Raw genomic sequence first — 19,954 nt, 5'->3', positions numbered from 1 at the left:
CAGCTGACTCAGTTTCTCCTCATCTACATGGTCCTGGTGATCTCAGGTCCACCTGCCATCTTTATGCACTGACAACAGAAGAGCAGGAGAGTGGGCCCAAGTAGGAAGAGGGTCTATGGGTTGTGTGTGGTGAGAGTTAAATGACAAGTCTATAGTGAAAGAGAGAAAGAGGGTAAGAGAGAGAGAAAGAGAAAGAGGGCTGAAAGAGAGAGAGAGGGCAAGAAAGGAGGGAGGGGGATAGAGAAGGAGGAAGGGAGAAAGAGAAAGGAAGGAAGGAAGGAAGGAAGGAAGGAAGGAAGGAAGGAAGGAAGGAAGGAAGGAAGGAAGGAAGGAAGGAAGCGGTCTCTATCAGGGTGGAGTAACCAAGGGTCCCCAGGTCTCTGGGTGTCATAGCCCATCCTCCCCGCCACTGCACCCACTCTACAGAGATATAGCATCAGAGGAATTCTGCTCCTTAACTGCTCACCCAGGGCATCCTGTATACAGCTGCAACATTGAAGGGCAACATCTGGAACCCAAGGAATCTGCCAAGTTGCTGATGTTTGGCTGCTAAACAAACAGTCTGATGGACTGTTTTCATCCTGGACTTTTTGTTGAGTGACATGCAGACAGGTAGGAATTTCGGGTTGTGAGCTGTGATTTGGCACCTCTCAGCACTACTCTGGAGGAAAGCTATTCAGAGCAAAGAGATAGTGAAATGACAATCTACCCAAGGCGGAGATTGGAGGGGAGCCTGGGCCTCACTCCACAGCCAAGAGGAGCCTGGAGATGCAGAGTGGTTGAGATAAAATGGGCCATTAAAATCCCCTCCCGCTTCCTGGCCAGCATCTGTGATTCCATCCATTTCCAGACTGTAAGCTTCAGGTACCCGTGCCGGTTTGCCACCTCCATCACTGACAATGACCCCCAGGCCCTGGAACTGGGGAAGTCCCTAGAGCAGGTCAACTTCCATGTGTGCCCACAGTGACCTGTTTTCCTGTCCATTCTAAACCAGCAGATTCTGACACACTTGCCTCCCATTAGTCAAGACCTGGCCTCCACCTGGAGCTTTCAAAAAAAAAAAATGACAAGCCATTATCTCTCCAAAAACATGTGCAGGAACTAAGAGCACTTCCTTTCCCCCCCCCACCTTTCACATTCAAAAAACCTCACCAGTTAGAACCAAATCAAAATGGGATGGGAGATGGAGGCTAGAGTGGTAAGGACTCTGTTCACATCTCACTCCCCAGTGATGTAGTGGGAAGTACAGCTGGCACAGTAGCATTACCGTGAGGACAATGATGGTGAACACAAGATATCAGCACACCTGTTAGTATGTCTTCAAGAAACAAACCAAAGCTAAAAAAGCCAAGGATTGTCAGGGAGGCCTAGCAGCTATGACTCTCATCCCTGCTGGTGAATGCAAAACAGGCCGCTGTGAAAAACATCTGGGCAGCTTCTGAGAGCAGTTGATCAGGTGCTCAGCAAATTCCATTCCTGGTTAGTTACCCTAGAGTCATGGAAGTTTGTTTCACACAAATACCTACACATGGATATTTACAGAAGCTTCATTTATAGCTTCCAAAACCTAAAAAATCTCCCACACGTATCCCTCTGGGGGTGAATGCAGAAACAAACTTGTGTACATCATACAGCAGACTCCTACTCAACAATAAAAAGGAAAACACTACTGACAAACACCCCACACCCCAAGCCAGATGGATCCAAAGACTCTATGCCAATGATGGCAGCCAATTCCAGAAGACCCTCTGCTGTCTTAGTCTATTCTTGTGACATTATGGAAACAGCATGAAATAGGTCAGTAGGATCTGGGTGACTACCAATGGCAGATGGGAATTTTATGGGCTATCTTACCTGCCTGTGGTGGTGGCTGTGCTTGTCAAAAGTGAATTAAAAGAAAGTTGAATTGCTTTATATGTAAATCATACCTCAACGAACCTAACTGTAACAAAACTAATGTCATGAGGTTGAAAGACAGCCGATACGTAGCCAGCCTGGGCTACACAGTGAGACCCTGTCTCAAAAACAAATATAAAAAGCAGGTGGAGGTAGGGATTTTAGTCCCCTGTCCTTTGCCTGGTAAACCGTGTGTTTAATCATGGAAGTACCTCATGGCCTGAGAGCTCCCTTGATGGAGGCTTGGCATGTTTATCTCTGCATCATCTCTGCCTTCACAACTGCAGATGGCAGCAGTGTCTTATAGTGCTGGACCAGGGCTCAGAGATGTGTCAGTTTCCCACAGGGCCACAGGCAAGTGCTGTCCATCTGACGTCAAAGCCCACACGCTCCTCCCTTACCACACTGCCTCCTTCTCAGCCACCACAGACCAAGATCAGGACCAAACTCCCAACAACACAGGCACACTCAGATCAGAGTCCATGCAGGAATCTTCCTGGGACCGGGTCCTCAGGTCAGTCCAGGGGGAAGACTGTTCCTACTTCCTTTATGCCCAGTGAAAAAGGCTGTATTTGTAATTGATCATTTTGTCAAATTGAGTGAACTAATAAACAAGGTGGATTAGTTATAAAAACAAAAGATATCTACAGGAATTAGAAGTAAGAACACAGATACTTGTACACTCATGTTCACACAAACATCATTCACGATAGTCAAAACATGGAAATAACCCAGGTAAATATCCATAGATAAATAGATAACAAGCAAAATTATGCATATTAGATAGATAGACAGATATAATTTGGTGAAATATTATGCAGCCTTAAAAAAGGAAAGAAATGCAGCCATGCTACAACATGGATGAAGCTTGAGGACCTGATGCTTAGTGAAATAAACCACACATAAAAGGGCAAATATTGTTTGTTTCCATTCAGATGAGGTTCCTGGGGACAGAAAGTTAAAGGGTGACTCCCAGAGGTAGAGGGAGAGACAAGAGAATGAAGAGGTGGTGTTTAATGGGCACAGCATTTTGGTGTGGGAGGGTAAAAGAGTGCCAGAAATGAACAGTGACAACGGATGAACTACACTACAGTTGTGCTCAGTGCCCCTGAAGGGCACACTTAAAAACAGTTTCCATGGTTTGCATATTTGCAAAATTTGTAAATAAATTATATTCACAGATATTAAAGGATTGATAGATGTTAAAGGAAAAGGGTATAATTTGTTCAGTTTAATGACTATAATGAAATAAGAACATCTCCTGAGTTCTTGTTCCACACTGGGTCTGTGCAGAGGGCTTTGCATGTGTAGCCTGATTTATTTCACTCTCCCCAAAGGCCATAGCACAGGGACTGTGGTGCCCTCCCCAATCTCTGCTGTAGAGAAGAGGGCACAGTCACCATGGCTTGGAGCAGCCTCCCTGGGCGCGTTCACAGCAGTGTCTTCAGGGAGAGTCAGGAATTCCCTCCTGGCCTTCAGTGAATGTTTGCCACACACATGCCGTTGTGTTGACAGGAAAATGGAAAATCAATTACCAAGGCCGTGCTCCAGCCAGAGAGGACAGCTCGAGTACACAGGGGACATAAATGAGACTCAGTGAGAAAGTCAGAGAAAATAGGAGAGAGGGTGGTTTGGAGGACAGAAGGTCCTGAAAAGTTGCAGGAAGTGGGTGAGAGCAGTCGGATTCCTACAGGATATGTAAAGGGTCCCAGAGCACAGCTGAAGAAATGAGAGGGGAAAGGGGGGGATGTGGAGATTAAGGGTGATGGAATGACGGCCTCAAGATTCCTGTGTGAGCACCCCAAAAATAACTAGCAGCAAGCCAGCATGCTCAGGATTTTCCCTGGGCATGCCTAGCTTGGCTGGTGGCCAGCCTTCAGGCGGTGCCTGCAGGTGAACTGTTGAGACATTCAGCCCCAAACATGTTCCCCCAGAAAAACCTGCTCCTAAAGAGATCAGTCCCAAAACTTCAGGACACATCAGCATCACCTGAAGAAACTGTTAGAAGTCCAGATTTTGCATCCTGGATCAAGTTTTCAATAGGTCTGGGAGGGGTCCAAGAATTGGTATATCTAACAAGTGCTCAGGTGGTACTGAGGCAGCTGGTCCAGGGACCACACCTGGAGGACCAGCACAGACGAGGTGCTCGGAGAGAGACTTTGGGTAAAGAAGTATCCTCTCATTCCCATTCTATCTAGTGGTATTGCAAGCCTGACCACTCCCATCCCACACGCGGACCAAAACACAGAGCTGTGTGGAGCTCTGTGGCAGCAGGGAGCTGAGCTCAACCTTACTAAGGCCTGCTCTGGAGAAGTCACCAGCCCGGGCCACTTGGGCTACACAGTGATTGCATAAGGCTGACATGGAGGACTGTTTTCACTTGTGGCAGCTGAGATGGGAGGAGGGGCTCTCAGCTCACTGAAGCCTAGGTCTGTCTGTCTGTCTACCTCCCCTGGGCTGTCTTGTCTCTCCCAAGCTGTCTCTCTCTCCCCACCCTTTAAGAAAAGTCCATGTTCACACCAGTCATGTATCGAACCCGGGACCTGTGCTCAGGCTTGCACAGATGTGTAGGGTGAACAGCAGGAGAAACACTGAGATGTAATCACAGGACACTTTGCTCCTGTCCCTCCTGGCTCCAAGTTCCCCACACTGAGGATCCCCAAGTCAGCAATCTCTGGACACTGAGCTCATGACCTCCTTCTTTACCATGCCCTACTCCAGCCTCCTTAGTCACCCAGAGAACCTTGTCCACGAGCTCTCTACCCCTCCCGCTCCCACAGCCATGCTCTCGCATTGCCACCTCTCAGATCTCACCTGGTGAATGTCAGGGGTCTGAAGGAGCAGTGGGTCTTGTCACCTCTGCAGTGCATGCCTGCTGGTATGCACAGAGCTTCTTGCAGATCTCCAATCTCTCTTCAGCGCTGCCTACACACCAACTTCAACATTAACAACTCTACCCTGAGGCTCCCCCTGCCCACCTGCTCTGCAGATTTCACACCTGCCAGCCCTTTCAATCCCGTGAGCCAGTTCCTTAAAAGGAACCTCTACGTACACGCACACCCACACCCACACACCCCCCCACACACACACACACAAACGCATGCCCACGTGTACACACACATTCTTCTGTTCCATGACAGTCCTGATACAAATCTAGCAGAGTTCCTCACCATCTAGACCTTTCCTTGTGTTCCCTCGGCGTTTATGGAACCAATACTGTGTGGCAGGGCAGCAGCACACTGCACCTTCTTAGAGGCGTGCAGCAGAAGACGAGCCATAACTAGGGTTGTGGTTAAAGGAATGTGGTCCCCAACCTTGCCTGAAGCTGACAACAAATCGGAACAAGACTGGACAGGAGACAGTAGACTTCAGGTGTGCATGAGAGAGAGACATCCAGTGACACACAAGAAGTGAGAAAAGGTCTGACCGCCCTCCCCTTGCTGTCTCTTGAGGCTACTGCAGCTCAGAAAGGACTCTTCTCTAAAATCCCAGTCCAATCTGCACATACAAGGAACACCCACTCAAGAGCTGGGGCAGGACTGTGTCACAGGGAGATACCACAACCCAGAAGCACTCTCGGACAGGAGAGTGCAATCAGAGTGTTCCCACTGCGGGAGATGTACTCTATCTCCCAGAACAGAGGACAGAGCATCGAGTACAGACAACTGTGGTATTTGGTATTAGACAGTCCTGGGTTCCGGCCCCAGGCCAGCCCTAAGACTGGGAGCTGCAAAATTTCAGAAGTGATTGTCCAAAATGCAGATTCTTGCCTGGAAAAATGTGCTGCTAGATAGGCCACAAGGTGGCCTATGGAGAACAGGCCCACAGCATGGGCTGGGAAAAGGGGAAAGGTGACCCCTCTGGGAAGCCGTCTCAGGTCACAACCCAGGACTGCAGAAGATTGAAGGTATAGAAGCAGGGGAGGACACAAGCGCCCTGGGGTGGAAAGGCTTCTCAGAGAAGGCCATCAGAAAGCCAGCTCAGTCTTATTATGAGCAGAAGAGCAATGGACAGACATGGTGGCCCAGAGACACCCAGAATGGTGCTGCAGCCCGATCATGAAGAGTCAGAAAGTAAGGCTGAGCTCTAGTTAATGAGGAGGTCCTGGCGGTTCCGAACAGGTGAGTAGCACAATCAAACCCATTCCAGAAGAGCTATCCTGTCCCAACCAGGGAGAAAAATAGTCCAGGGCCTGACCCAGGCCCCACGTAGATGAAGATTCTGGTGAGCAGGACTGCCTTGGAAACAGAGAGGCAAAGGGACCTTGGAGAAAACCAAGATGCTTAGAACCCAGGTGCACACCATAGGATCTCGTCATTCAGCGATGCCCAGAGGCCCAGAGAGGCAAGCAGCCCATCCAACATCACACAGCTGGTGAGAGAGAACTATAGACCACCTCTAGTCCTCTCCCACTTCTCTTTTCACCTAGCAGCAGGCCGGCTCAGTGCATCTCCAAGGGGCCCCTGTGATCCTTGGCTGCTTGGTGGCCTCTGGCCTTGACTCCCCAGGAAGACAAAACCCTGAGCCTGAACCCAGCCTTTCTAGCTGGCCTGGGTCTTCCTACCTGCAAGGGCAGGCTGCCCCTGAGCAGCATTGCATGGCATCAGTTCAAATCCTAGCTCTGCCTCTTCCTAACCTAGCCTTGATGACAAGCTCTCTGAGCCTCAGTGTCTACAGCTATAAATTGGGAAAACATCTTCCTTGCAAGATAGTGGAAAGAATGAAGCAAGACACTGGACATTTGAGCATATCTAGTGTGTTCAAAAAATGCCCATTCTCCTTGTCCCTAGTCCTCCCAACAGCACCAGTAACCACCACACAGCCCCTGCCTCATTCTGTGCCTGGAGGCCATAGTCACTTTTGGGGGTCCAGACCCAAGGCCAGGTAAACTGTCTCAATCCCACCCAAAACCCTACTTCTCTCCTGCATCACCTGCCCCTGGCCTGGTCACTGAATATGTCCAATCTTGGGTTTTCTGACAATAAGGAGCTGGTTTGGGTGACTGTCAGGTCAAGGCCTTGGACAGACATATGAACTTGACAGTATACCCAGACAGGACTGTAGGAGGGGCTCTGGCCATCTTGAGGAGAAAGAGCAGATTCCAAGAATGCAATTGCTGTCTCCAGGACTGACAGTCTGCGTCTGAAGACACATTGGGGCGCACAGAGCTAAAGGAGGCCCTTCAGACAGAGCTGGAGGAACAGAGGAGAGGGCAGGGTGAGAGGTGCTCTGCAGACCCTGCAAGAGGTCCTGCATGTCCAGCTTCTCAGATGGAGCAGGGCAAGGACTGGAGCACTGTCAGTGCATTTGGCATTGCAGAGGACCCCGTCTATCCTCGTCATGTTGCCTAGGCCCCTCCAGGGAGCAAGCGTCCCCACCTCCTACACAAACCAAGGGCCAATCGTACCTGTAGGCAAAGACCAGCAGAGCGCAGGTCCTACAGCTGCTGCACAGGACTCAAGAACAGAAGGCAGCTCGGCTTGTTCAGGAATTCCCCCGAACACTAAGGTGGGGACTGCACTGGCAGGAACTGGGCAGATCAGCAGAAACTTTTATCGAAGCGCAACACTTCCCTTTTCTGCTTCCAGGCTGTGCCGCACTCCTGGCCAGCACACACCTCTGTGGTTTTTACAACAGCAACAGAACTCAGGAACTCCCAGCGTCCTGCAGAAGGGGCTGGTTTTATATCTCAGTAGTGCACCAACTTCCACATTGGTGAAATGGCCAAGGATCAGTTCCTGTGGACAGGCCCTCTGTGCTCTTACTAAGGACACAGAGACACAAGCTGGAGACAGCACAGTCAGAAGAAACTTAGAGCCTAATCACGAGGCTCTCCAAGGTGGCTCAGCCTCCCTGAGATGTAAGGAAACACTGCCTTAGAAGCAGGGCCGTAGATAAAAGAACATCTCCAAACAGAGACACCCAACTTCTCTGACTCGAAAACCTGTGAGCAGGTGATATTTATTCCTGCTCTGTGGATGGGCAAAACAGCAAAACTCCCAGAAATCCAGACTCAGAGAAAGAAAGTAATTTGTCTGAAATCAAACTTCTTAGCATTTTTTCTTTTCTTTGCTTGTGGTGGTTCTGGGGTTTGAACTCAGGCCTTCACACTTGCTTGGCAGGTGCCCTATCACTTGAGTCACACCTCTAGTGAAATCCGACTGCTAAGAAGTATCAGAATCAAGATCAAACCTGATATCTCTGGACACTGAAGCCCCCTTTACCTTGCACCACACGAGGCTGGCTCAGCACAGTGGGCAGCAGTGATAAGAATAAATCCTGACCAGGGACACTCCTAGAATGGGCGACTGCCCACTGCACTGCAGGAATTCCCTGGCTGGCCTGCAAAATTGTTGCCGACCACTGGCTGTAGGAGGTCTGAGTCACACCTGCTGTCTGTCCCCTGTTCACAACACAAGCAGGTAGAACTTAGTGGACCCCCTATTAACTCAGGGAACAGCTGATCCCTGAGAGTCTCAAGGACAAGGATTCATAAGTCCAGGAACCAGGGGTACACCTGCTGGCCAGTCACCCCCTCTACTGAAGCAGGACTGATGTTCAGCAGGGGGAGATGCCTCACTGTGCGGCACAAAGAGACGTGCCACAGCCTGGGGAGGGGCGTGGAGACCTGGGAGGGCTGCTCTGAGCAAAAGTGCCTGTGATGGGCACCTCAGGATTAGGATGAGCACGTGAGGCAAATGGCAGGCACTCCATGTAGGATATTGAGCACTTGGGGACATGTGCCAGTTCCACAGAGAAGCCAGAGCAGAAGGGGCAGGGGTGAAGGAGGGTGTGCTTAGTGAGAGAGCTGCAAATGCCAGGCTAACTGATGTGCCCTTTCTCCACAAAGCTGTCCCAAAGTCCCTCTGGGGCTCTCAGCTGAGAGATGGACAGCGTACGGCAGCCTTCTGCTGGACGCTGAGCCTAGCCCCTGCTCCCAGGTGCTCACAGCAACTAACACACCTGAAACAGCCCTGGGAGCAGGGGGAGTAGGACTCCGGCCCCAAGGGTCTAGGGAAAGAGTTGGCTGTTGGGGGTGACATAGGTCAGGGAGAGGGTGGGAGACATGTCCCAGAAGCAGGGGCTTTCAAGAGGAGCCTGAGGGAGAAGTAAGCCACATGGGCAGGTTAGTGGAAGCTGAAGGGCACAGGAGCTGCTGGGCTGACCTGTGGGTCAGACTCTGAACTAACCCAGCTTATTCCTCACCCTTGGGGAGAAGTGAAATTGCCTGGAATTCAGCAGCATCCCTATACCTCTGAGGTCACCTGCACCTCAGATGGCATGGCTCCCTCACACAGTCATCCTGGTTAGCTTATTAAATGACACATACAATTTGGTCAGAATATGAAAGCATCACTAGTTACACTTTGCAACATATCTGGAAGCTTGTACTCCTACATGCTAAGAATTAAGCACCTCTTAAAAACATAGGAAAAATCCTTGGAGATCCAGGCATAGGTAAGGCTTTTCTGAATAGAACCCAAATTGCTCAGATAATTAGAACAAGAATGAAAAAATGGGATTGTATCAAATTTAAAAGCTTCTTGGGCTGGGGGAGTGGCTCAAGTGGCAGAGTGCCTGCCTAGCAAGCTTGAGGCCTTGAGTTCAAACCCCCCCCGGTACTACAAAAAAAAATTTTTTTAATCTTCTGCACATCAACGAAACTATTACCAGAATGACAAGACAAACTACAGAATGGGAGAAAATCTTTGCCAGCTATTCATTGAATAAAGGATTAATATCCAGCTTATACAAAGAGTTCAAAAATTTAAACAGCAAAGAACAACCCAATTAATAAATGGGTAAATGACTCAAGCAGATAGTCCTCAAAAGAAGAACAAATGACAAATAAATACACAAGAAAATGTTCAACATCCTCAGCCATAAAGGAAATACAAATCAAGGCTACACTGAGATTCCATCTTACCCGGTCAGAGTGGCAATCATCAAGAAAACAAATGACATCAAATGCTGACAAGGATGTGTTTGAAAGTGGAGGGGACCCTCATACGCTGTTAGTGGGTATGTAAATTAGAGCAGCCACTACAGAAATCAGTATGGAGGCTCCTGAAAAACTAAAAATAGGATTACCCTACGATCCTGCTGTACTACTCTTGGGCATATAGCCAGAGTATAAGTCACGTGCAATAGTGATACCTGCACACCCATGTTTAGCACAGCACTCATGACAGCCAAACTACAGAATGAGCCTAGGTGTCCATCAACTGGTGAATGGATCAAAGTACATTGTATGCCTGTATGGAACTATCACAATGAAACCCCTTTGACAACTGATACATGCTATAATAAAAAATATAATAAAACATTTAAAATAATTAAGCACCTCTTAATTCTCACAGAGCCACAAAGCCAGGGCCAAACCCCCTCTGACCAGGTAAGAGAGATCCCAGTTTTCTTGGGCCTCCAGTGTTCTTCTGAGCCAGACAGACCTAGACCTCAAAGCTCTGATTTTAGGTTATTGAGAATAGAGTCACTTCCAGGTGCAGCTCTTCCCACGACCATGAAGAGCAAGGAAACAGAGCAGGCACCCGGGAGGTGGGGAATTCAGCCCTGGATTAGTCTGAGCTTCTCTGTATCTCAGTTTCCCTATCTGCAGCCTGAGTTTTGGAATAGATGTCCTTAAGCGGCCATCTGCCATTGAAGATGTGCTTTTCAAGTCAGCATCCTGTTAACAAACTTCAGATTTCTCTTCTGAAAGCTGGGTATTTGTTTTAACTACAATGAGTCTCCCACAAGCTAGCGAGCTTCTTACTGGGCCAGGGATATTCTTACCCAAGACCTAATTCTTCTGTGTGCCCAGGATACGGGAGGATGGTGCCTGAAGAGAAAGGAGGGAGCCAAGGGACACAGACTGCTACGTGAGTGGGTGAGACAGGCTCTCCAGGTGACTTCCCTCTCTGGGGTCTCTCCTGGCAGTCCAGGGTGGACCCAGTGACATCCTCCATTGCTTCTATTCCCTTTTCTAGCCTTACCAATGCCTCCAGCCTTTCCAATGCCTCCCACTTTACCTCACACCATCCATGTAGATCCTTCATGCTTCTCCCTCACTCAGATATCTTCAATGGCTCCTATGTCCTCAAGGAACATTTCCAAGCTCCAAGTCATAGATGATATGACAAACCCACTTCCTTGCCTAATTTCCCTCTGCACCCCCAATAGGGCTTGGCCAAATGAACTGTTCATTCACATCCTGACTCTCTACTCAGCCATCTTCTCTGCCTAGGAAACCCTTCCTTCAGATATGAACATCCAAATCATGCTGTTTCCCGGACACCGTCGTGGTTGCTCCCGGGACACTGGAAATAAGCCCTCCCTCTCCAATTCCAAACTCAACCCCGTGAGTGGGGGAAGGGCTCTGGTCATCCCCAGTGCAGGTCACACAAAGATGGGGGTAAATTCACTTGTGCACGGAGGACCTGGGCAGAATAAAAGTCCACCTGGCATAATTCCCAAACTTACCTCCCCCAGTCCTGCCACCTGTAATACCTGCAGTTCTCATTGCTTTCTTTATGTCATCTTTACTCATGAATACACGTTCTCTTCCTCAAGTAAGTTTCTATCAATTCTGAGATGTCACAATGGTTTAATTAAAGAGTTGTTGAGGGGGATTCTCACATTAAATGCATCAAAAATGAAACAATTCAGTTTAAATTGTGTGAGCAAAGAAGTATTTCTTGGAATGAGGGTGGTGTTTTAATGAAGGGGCTGGGGAACCCCTCTCACCAGAAGCAGCCATGAATCACTCTGAAGGGGCCCAGCACTCGATCTACTGTGCCATGTTCCCATCTTTGTGCCCTGTTCGAGTACTGCAGGGCTTTCCCCCTGCCTCCCCTCTTGCCGCCATCTGCGTGGGGTCGCCCTGTTTGCTGGGCTTCAGTTCACAGGGAGCAAGGGCAGCACTGCAAGTGTGTTCCTTCATCATTACTGGCTCCCCACCTGTTTTGTGAATCGCAGTTTGTTCAAATGTACATGCCCTTATACATCTCCAACTATATATCTCAATCTTTTGTGGATATATTTTTAAAACTAGCATCAGAGTACTGTTTTGGGGCACTTACTGCCTGAGAGCAAAGGACCTTACCTCTTGCCTCAGTTTTCTCCTCCATAGAATGGAAACAACAAAACTGACATCACTGTAAGGATTAAATACAATTGCAATGCAAGTGCCCTGCCAGGTACTGGCTTCACTGCAGGCGCAAATTCATTGTTCCCAGCTTCCTCCACACTTTCTTTCTTCTTGGAATTATGAGAGGGAAGCAGCCTTTAGCTTCCCCAATTTCCATCTCTGGACCCATGTTCCCCACAGACACCACGGAACAAGAATTAGCATTCCTTGGTGGTGCTGCCCACCAGAAACAGAAAGCTGGCCATGACTTCAAACTGTGCCTGTTACTTTACACTTCCTGGTAGCCATATTAAAAAGTAGAAATATATAGACTAAATTAACTTTTAAAACATATTTTCTTTAACCCCAGTAGGCCTCCATACAAGCAAGTTCCACATAAGGAGATAGAACCTACTTCGAACAGAGAATATTTGGGAAAATTGCGTCTGCACTGAGCAAGAGTAGACTTTCTCTTGTTACTCCCTATGCAAGCAATTTGCACAGCACTCCCATCATATTCATTTTTATGAGTGGATATCTGAGAATATTTAAAGCACAGGGAAGGATGTGCAGATGTTAAGACGCAAATATGTAAAGGATTGGGGCATCCTTGGATTTGGTATCACAACGGGTTCCTAGAGCCAATCCCAGGTACTGAGGGACAACGCAATACCCAGAATTTTCATTCAATATATGATTGATATTTTAAGAAAAAAATGAAATTGTTGAAAGAATTTAAAAAATTAATTAAATATTTTACTTTTTCTTTTTTTTTTTTTGTTTGGTGCTACTGGGGTTTGAACTCAGGGCCTTCTGTTTGCTAGGCAGGCACTCTACCACTTGAGCCACTCCCCCATCCCTTTTGCTTTAGTTATTTTTCAGATAGGTTCTCATATTTTTGCTTGAGGCCAACCTCAGACTGGGATGCACCTACTATGCCTCCCACATAGGTGGGATGACAGGCACACACCACCATGCTTACATTGTTGGTTGAGATTGGGTCTCACTAACTTTTTGCCAGGGATGGTCTCAAAATACAATCTTCCCAATCTCCACCTCCCATGTGGCTGAAAGTACAGGTATGACCTATAGTGCCCAGCATATTTTATATTTCTGATGTTAATTTGTAAAATCATTGAAATCTGGTATATATTTTAAGTTTACAGAATATCTTAATTTAGACTGGCCACATTTCAAATATGGCACTTGAGTTCGGTACTGGAAAGCACAGGTCTAGACATTGAGGTGTAAGTTTTTAATGGGGGCAAATCCCTGACATGGGACTAAGAGCCACCTGCCTGGGAACACTGCATGGTGACATGGTTCTGGATTTTCACGTTTCGCAAAACTTGGAGGGAGAAAACAAATGCAAAGCCCCAGTTGTAAGTAAAATAAGTGGCAGCTCTCTGGTGTGTCCAAGGAACTGTCAGCGTGCTCCGCCTTCACTCATACACAGGTACCTTCCTTCCCTCCGTCCACTGTCAGCCAAGCGGCCTTGCTTTCCTAACTTGAAGGTTGCTGGGGTTGGGGGAGGGTGGTGCCCACACTTCATTTCTCTACTTGGTGTCTAAAAGGATCTCCTTCACCTTCATGTGTCCAAAGTCATAGTCCAGAACAACCACCAACTTCGAAATCTACATCTCCTGCCCTTGTCACAGCTCAGCAAACGACAATTCCATTCCTCCCACTGTTCTGAAGTTCTCCTTTCACTTCTCCCTTTCTCCCACCCCTACACCTTGAAACAGTATCTAGAATCTGACTACCCTGACCACTTCTCATTATCTCGACTGTTATCGCTTGAGGGCAGCCACCATCATCCTCGCCTGAATTACTACCCAAGTCTTTTCCTTTCACATCTCTCCAACCTATTCTCCTATGACAGCCAAAATGATTCTTCCTTAAAGTGCAAGGGTACATAAGCGACAGTCAAAGAAACATGTTTCTAACAGCATTGAGGTGATATAAAAAGATAAACCATTTTGGGACCAACATAGGCAAAATATATACAATGTTTGTGAGGAAAAGTATAAAATTTTATTTGAGTACTTTAAAGAAAACTTACACAATTGGGGAGAGAAACCATGATTATGAATTGGAACAGTCCTTTTCATAAAGATATCACTTCTCCCCAAATTATATTTCCAATCAAGATGAACATGTTTTTTCTGATGAAACTGATAACCTGATTCTAAAATTTATACGGAGAAGTAAAGTACTAAAAATAGTCAAGACAGAATGGAAGAAGAAAAAAATGTGGGAAAAAATTTCTACATATCAAAATTTATTATAAAGCTATGATAATATTATTTAGTGTCAGTAAAAGCACAGACAGATGGACAAAATAGCTTAGAAACAGACTTATATGATGACTTACAACAGAACTATTGTGGATCAGAGGCTTAAAAATGACATTTTTAATAAACAGAACTAAGACTCTTGGCTAGCCATATGGAAAACCCAAATTTATATAGATATAGATATAGATATAGATATATCTTACCCTCTACCTTACAGTATACAGAAAAATCATTTTCAAGTAGACAAGGAATTGCAAAGCAAAAAGCAAAATTATAAATTTTAAAAAATAATATGAGAATAATTTTATGACCTTACCGTGGAGGAGAATTTCTTAGGTAACACCTAACAAGTATGTATCATAAAGGAAAAACTGGAGAAATTAAACATGTGTGAAATTAATCAATCCAATCATCAATAGAAACCACAAAGAATATAAGGAAACAAGACACAAATGAGAAAAAAATATTGCAACAAAAAATTAACATGCAGAATTTGAACTGTGACAAATCAATAAAATAAAATGTCCTAGAATCCCATACAGAAAAGGGCAAACGATATGAACAAGAAAGAGATCTAGAATGGCTAATAAGCATATGTATTTTTAAAAAGGGCGATCAGCTTTAGTGATTTGCAGAATGCAAATTCAAATCATGGTGAAGATGTGGAGAGTGGAACTTTGATGCACAGCTGACAGGTCGGTAAAATGGCGCACAGTTGATCTTCCCCACCTGCAGGCCCCACGTGTTTGGATTCAACCGCAGGTTTTTATGAGTAATCTAGAGATGATTTAAAGTACATCAGAAGGTATCCACAAGTTATATGCAAATGCTGCACTGTTTTGTGGAAGGGACTTGAACCTCTGCAGATCTGGGTATCTGTGGGGCGTCCTGGAACGAGCCCCAGAAGACGGTGTGATGGCTTGGAAAGCAGTTTAGTATCATCCAGTAAAGCTAAATGTTATGACTCTCTAGTTCTATTTCAAAGCGTATAACTAGAGAAAGTCTTGCACACACCCCAGGATAGTGGTACAAGAAGTCTTAGCAGCACTGCTTATAAGGAAAACAACCTAGAATATTTCAAGTGCCCATCGGCAGTATCTCAGAACATATATGTTCTGGTATATTCATGAAATAGAATGCTATGTAGAAGTAAACATAAATGAATGACAGGCCCAGGCAGCAAGGCAAAGGAATTTCACAAACATAATTTTGAGCCAATTAAATAAGTCATAAAAGTATTTAATTCTATGTTTATGAAGTTTAAAAATGTTCAAAACTGAATCATACTTACAAAACAACTTGAATATATGAGGTACTACTAGAAATAAAAGCAAGGAAACAATAAACTCAAATTTGGGGCAGCAGCTTCAGAAGGAGAAGGACAGGTGCACAGAAATCCTCAAAAACGATGAGGATCTTGCATAACAAAACTAAGGACACACAAGGGCTCTCTTATTTTTATCCCTCCTACCCTATGTGCTTTCTTAGCTACTCAACACTGGAAATGACCCTGGTCTGTGAGAGTTTAGCCCAGGGCCTCTGGATGGACAACAGAAAGCCCTCCCTGACCTGACCCGCTCCCTAGCTCTTTGGCTGGTCATTAGCGCATCCCTCACCCACTCTGCCACACTGGCTTTCAGGCCTCCTTCCCCAGACGAAGCCACAAACACTTTCAGAAACCCCCAAGACAGGCCTCCATTCCTTCAGGTCTCCTATCTGGGGACTCAAGCCTTCTCTGGCCTCCCCACCCACGGTCCTCACACCCACTTCAGCCCACAGCACTGAACACCACAGACCCCTATGAAGTGACAGTCCCTTTACCAACTCTTTGCAGGGAGTGGCCTCTCAGTAAATGTTTGTTGAATAATTAAATGGATGACAATACAGAAAATCATGCTAAAATCTAGATGTTCCAGGGAAAGGGTAACACCTAAAACCTTTTTGGTTCAGAGAGGACAGGACAGGACAAAGGATTAGTTCAGTGTTCTAGAAGTTTCCATTTGAAGGGAAAGGAGAATCCTCAACCAGGCAAGTGGTCCTATGTATTCAGAAAATGTTGGCATTTCAAAGTTTGGATGTGGTAATTCAGATAAAGGAACTGAGGCCAGAAAAGACATCAACTCACCAGGTCCCCAGGTGAGCAAGGACAGGACCAGGGCTGACCAACTCTCCTGATGGTCAGTCTGGAGTGGCCCTATTTCCCTGTGTTGTCCAGAGGCTACACAGGGGCTGGCAGGGGGAGTGTCACAATCACAGTCAGCACCTCTTTCCATACCTCGACAGTTAGCAAAGGCCAGGGCCGGCGTTCCCCATCATGTCAGGGTCACACTCCTCAGCAGAGGCGTGAGAAAGGGCTTGACCCTCTGTGGGAGGGTGAGGAGTGGGGCTGGAGCCCAGTGGGTTCAGCCAATCCCAACAGTGACAACCCTCCAGAACACATGATCACGGAGTGGCCCTGACCACAGGGACCTGCTTCACACCTACCTCATCTCCGCATCCACAGACTCAACCAGGCGCTGGTAGTCACATGTGTCCCACACTTGGCCTTCTAGGAGGCGACCAGCAGGCCCCACCCTGACAGACATGCCTCCCCCCATGCTCACCTCGGGCTGGCCTGGCTTAGCCAAGAGCAAGATGACCTGCCTGAAGGGGCGGGAGTCAGGACCCACAGATATCAGATGGTGTGGGCGCTTCCATCCCTTGGCAGCAGCCCCTCAGGCGTGGGGGAAGAGGACCCAGCCCAGCATGTCAGCCATCAACAATGTTTCAGTATGAATCACTCATGCTGGGTTTCTGCTCCATTTCCTGGAGAAAGCAGAAGTGGGGAGTCGGCAGATGCCTGACTCTGCCCGCCCCAGCCGATGACGGAACTGCTTGACGGATGACTGGTGGCCTGACTTGGATTTGGCAAAAAGGCCCTTGCGGCCGTGCACTCCGTGGTCAAGCAGTGCTAGGGGAAGCCAAGGACAAAAATGGAAAGTACAGCCTGTACTGTCATCCTGAATCCTGTGTTCACTGTTCACTAGCTGTGTGACCATCAGCACCCTGCCTACCCTTTCTGAACCTCTAGTAAAATGAGTCACAATTAGAGATAGGTCTCAAGTGTGCCCCAGATGCTCCTCAGACCTCTCCACCAGGCTCAGAGATTCTCACTTGGATTCTTTCTTCTGTTATCCTCGGATCAAACGCAAACCACCAATGAAAGGAGTCCTCCAATGTCAGACACCCAACTATGAGACAGCAATGATGAAAGGGAATTTTAATAATAAAATGAAATTCTCTGAAATGCAGTTATCTAAATTTTCATTCTGTTGAGTATCTTAGGTTGAATCATCCCATGTCATCTGTCCACAGCGTCATCTGAGTGGGGCCCACACGCATGTCCATCCACACACAGTGACTCCCTGTACTCTCTGCAAAAAGTTGTTGCTCCTGAGAGAGAGTGGTTGTTAGCACAAATGCCTGGTCCTCAATGCTAAGCCAGATCCTGCCTGTTTCTAGCTCTTATGAGTGACTGGAGGTGAGGCGGCAACAGTGATGTCATCTGTTATGAGAGCAATCAGTCTCCAGGATTGGTGCAAAGATGAGAACATCACTTGTAATGAAAGTTATTCACCTACACACATGTGTCAGTAGATAGCAGCCACAGTAAGACATCTGTGCTGCTTAAGAGCTGGGCCATAAGCCATGTGCCCCATTCTCTCTTCCCAGAAGACTTAGTGGTACCAACGTTCTTCCATCTCTCTGTGGGCAGAGAATGGTCAAACACTGGCAGGGTCTATCATGACAGGGTTCTCTGTATTGGCCTGAAAAGAGAACAGGAGCATGCAACAGCATTATCACCTTGCCACACCAGAATGGTCTCTTACTCCTTTTAAATCAACTCATTAGAATTCCTTGTTAGACTATTTCCAAGAGCAATTGGGCAATATGGCAAACCAATATGAGTGCAAACCAATATGGCAGGATGAGGGAGTGGAGTTGTTCATCCACTCTGTCAAGGACAGGCCAAGCGACAGAGAAAACTTTGAAGACATTTGGAGTGAAGTGTCTGTAGTGTGTGATGAAAACCTTCCCTTGTGAAACCACCAGTAAAGTCTACAGAGACATATTGACTGACAATCAGAGGCCATACTGAGAACAGATTAGACACCAGGAAATTGCACAGAAGCAGGAAATGTGCTGTCATGGGATGGAGGGATCCTGTGTGTGGATGCACAAAGGCAACATGGCGTGTCTGTCTGGGAGGGAGACCACAGAGACCAATTGAAGGACAGCCACGCACCAGGACTCCTGATCATCTGCCCATTGCAACACCACGTTGGTCAGCCAACACCAGGCAAACAGAGCATTAAATTCAGACTTAAAAATTCAAGGTTGAAACTCTCACTCTTATACTGAGACAATTGACATCTTCAAATCCATTTCTTATTTATAGATTGGGACTAATGTGATGTTGTAAGGAACAAATCAAATAATACTTGCAAGAGAGTTTTTAAACACTAAAATGGGCTGTACATGCCAGGTGTGGTGGTGTGCACCTATAATCCCAGCACTCTAGAGGCTGAGGCTGGATAATTGCCAGCCTGGGCTATGTAGCAAGACTCTGTCACCAAAAGGCAGGATGGGACGTGTTCCAGGTGTGCCACACAGAGGTGAGTCATTATTGAGAGAGATGCTCAGGCTCAGATCCTGAAGCATCCAGGTCAGCTAAGAACTGCCCATATAAATATTTTCTTTTAGAGAAAATATATGATTTGCTGATTGTTTAAAAAATAGTTCAAGAACAGCAAGTATACTTGAGCTCCAGTTATGACAGTGTGAGTACAGGAAATACCCTCCCACAAAGGCAAATATAAACTAGGAGAAATACAAGAGACAACTGCTTCTGGGCTTTGTGTACCACCTGACCTTAAGATAAAGACAAGACACAAGCCAAGCTCACCCTCACCTAGCTTTTTCCTAGGCATTCTTTTCCTGTCATGGTGCTGAGAGATGCAGCCCAGTGGCCTCCTGAACTTCAAAGGTGAAAGTCAAAGTTCAAGGTGCTCTGTAGGAATTCACTGTGTGACTTTGACCAGGTGCTCCTGCACAGGTTCAGGCTGAGACTCCAAGATAGTGAAGAACACCTGCTCTAAGACTGAGGGCTCAGGGAGTTCCAGAGATTGTGTAGGAATGGCAAGGTTCCATCCCGCCCAGCATGGAAAGACCTCTCTGAGCATCTTGAGATTTCATCTTACACCTCAGAAATAAGAATCACATCCTAGAATAGGAGCTTTGAACTCGGAATAAATTCAAATTTATTTCACATTTCTATTTATTTTATTCATTTATTTCTACTCAAATGGAATAGCCCTGTGTTAATTTTGTGTGTCAACTTGATTGGACTGCGGGTGTCCAGACATTTGGTTAAACATTATTCTGGGTGTGTTTGTAGGGGTAATTTTGTATGAGATTAACATTTGAATTAGTACACTCAGTAGAGCAGATTGTTCCCCTAATGGGGGTGGGAGGAAGAACTGAAGAGAACAAAAGGTTAAGATAGAACTTTGTCTGCCTGAATGCATGAGCTGGGACAGCAGTCTTCACTTGACCTTTGACTATAAGTTCTACTGCTGGATCTTCTAGTTGTTAG

At 46.7% G+C, this 19,954-nt stretch overlaps 1 protein-coding gene across 7 annotated transcripts in view; it reads right to left on the bottom strand.

The window, feature by feature from the left end:
- Wdfy4 (WDFY family member 4) overlaps positions 1 to 17,121 on the bottom strand; it is a 293,488-nt gene extending 276,367 nt beyond the window's left edge. For 3 of the 7 annotated variants that reach the window (XM_074079382.1, XM_074079385.1, XM_074079383.1), the window contains exon 1: positions 16,804 to 17,121. In XM_074079382.1, the coding sequence (XP_073935483.1) occupies positions 16,804 to 16,916 (113 nt within the window). In that variant the 5' untranslated portion in view covers positions 16,917 to 17,121. Of the gene's footprint in view, positions 1 to 4,710; positions 7,251 to 7,303; positions 8,489 to 16,444; positions 16,763 to 16,803 lie in introns of those variants that run through there. The other 4 variants (XM_074079387.1, XM_074079389.1, XM_074079388.1 and 1 more) reach the window with 4 other exon arrangements.
- Between the last annotated feature and the right edge of the window lie 2,833 nt (positions 17,122 to 19,954).

The sequence above is a fragment of the Castor canadensis genome, chromosome 7, assembly GCF_047511655.1.
Source record: "Castor canadensis chromosome 7, mCasCan1.hap1v2, whole genome shotgun sequence".
NCBI classification, from domain to species: domain Eukaryota; kingdom Metazoa; phylum Chordata; class Mammalia; order Rodentia; family Castoridae; genus Castor; species Castor canadensis.
Note: the sequence above shows the minus strand (reverse complement) of the source record. Positions and strands in the feature narration are given on the sequence as shown.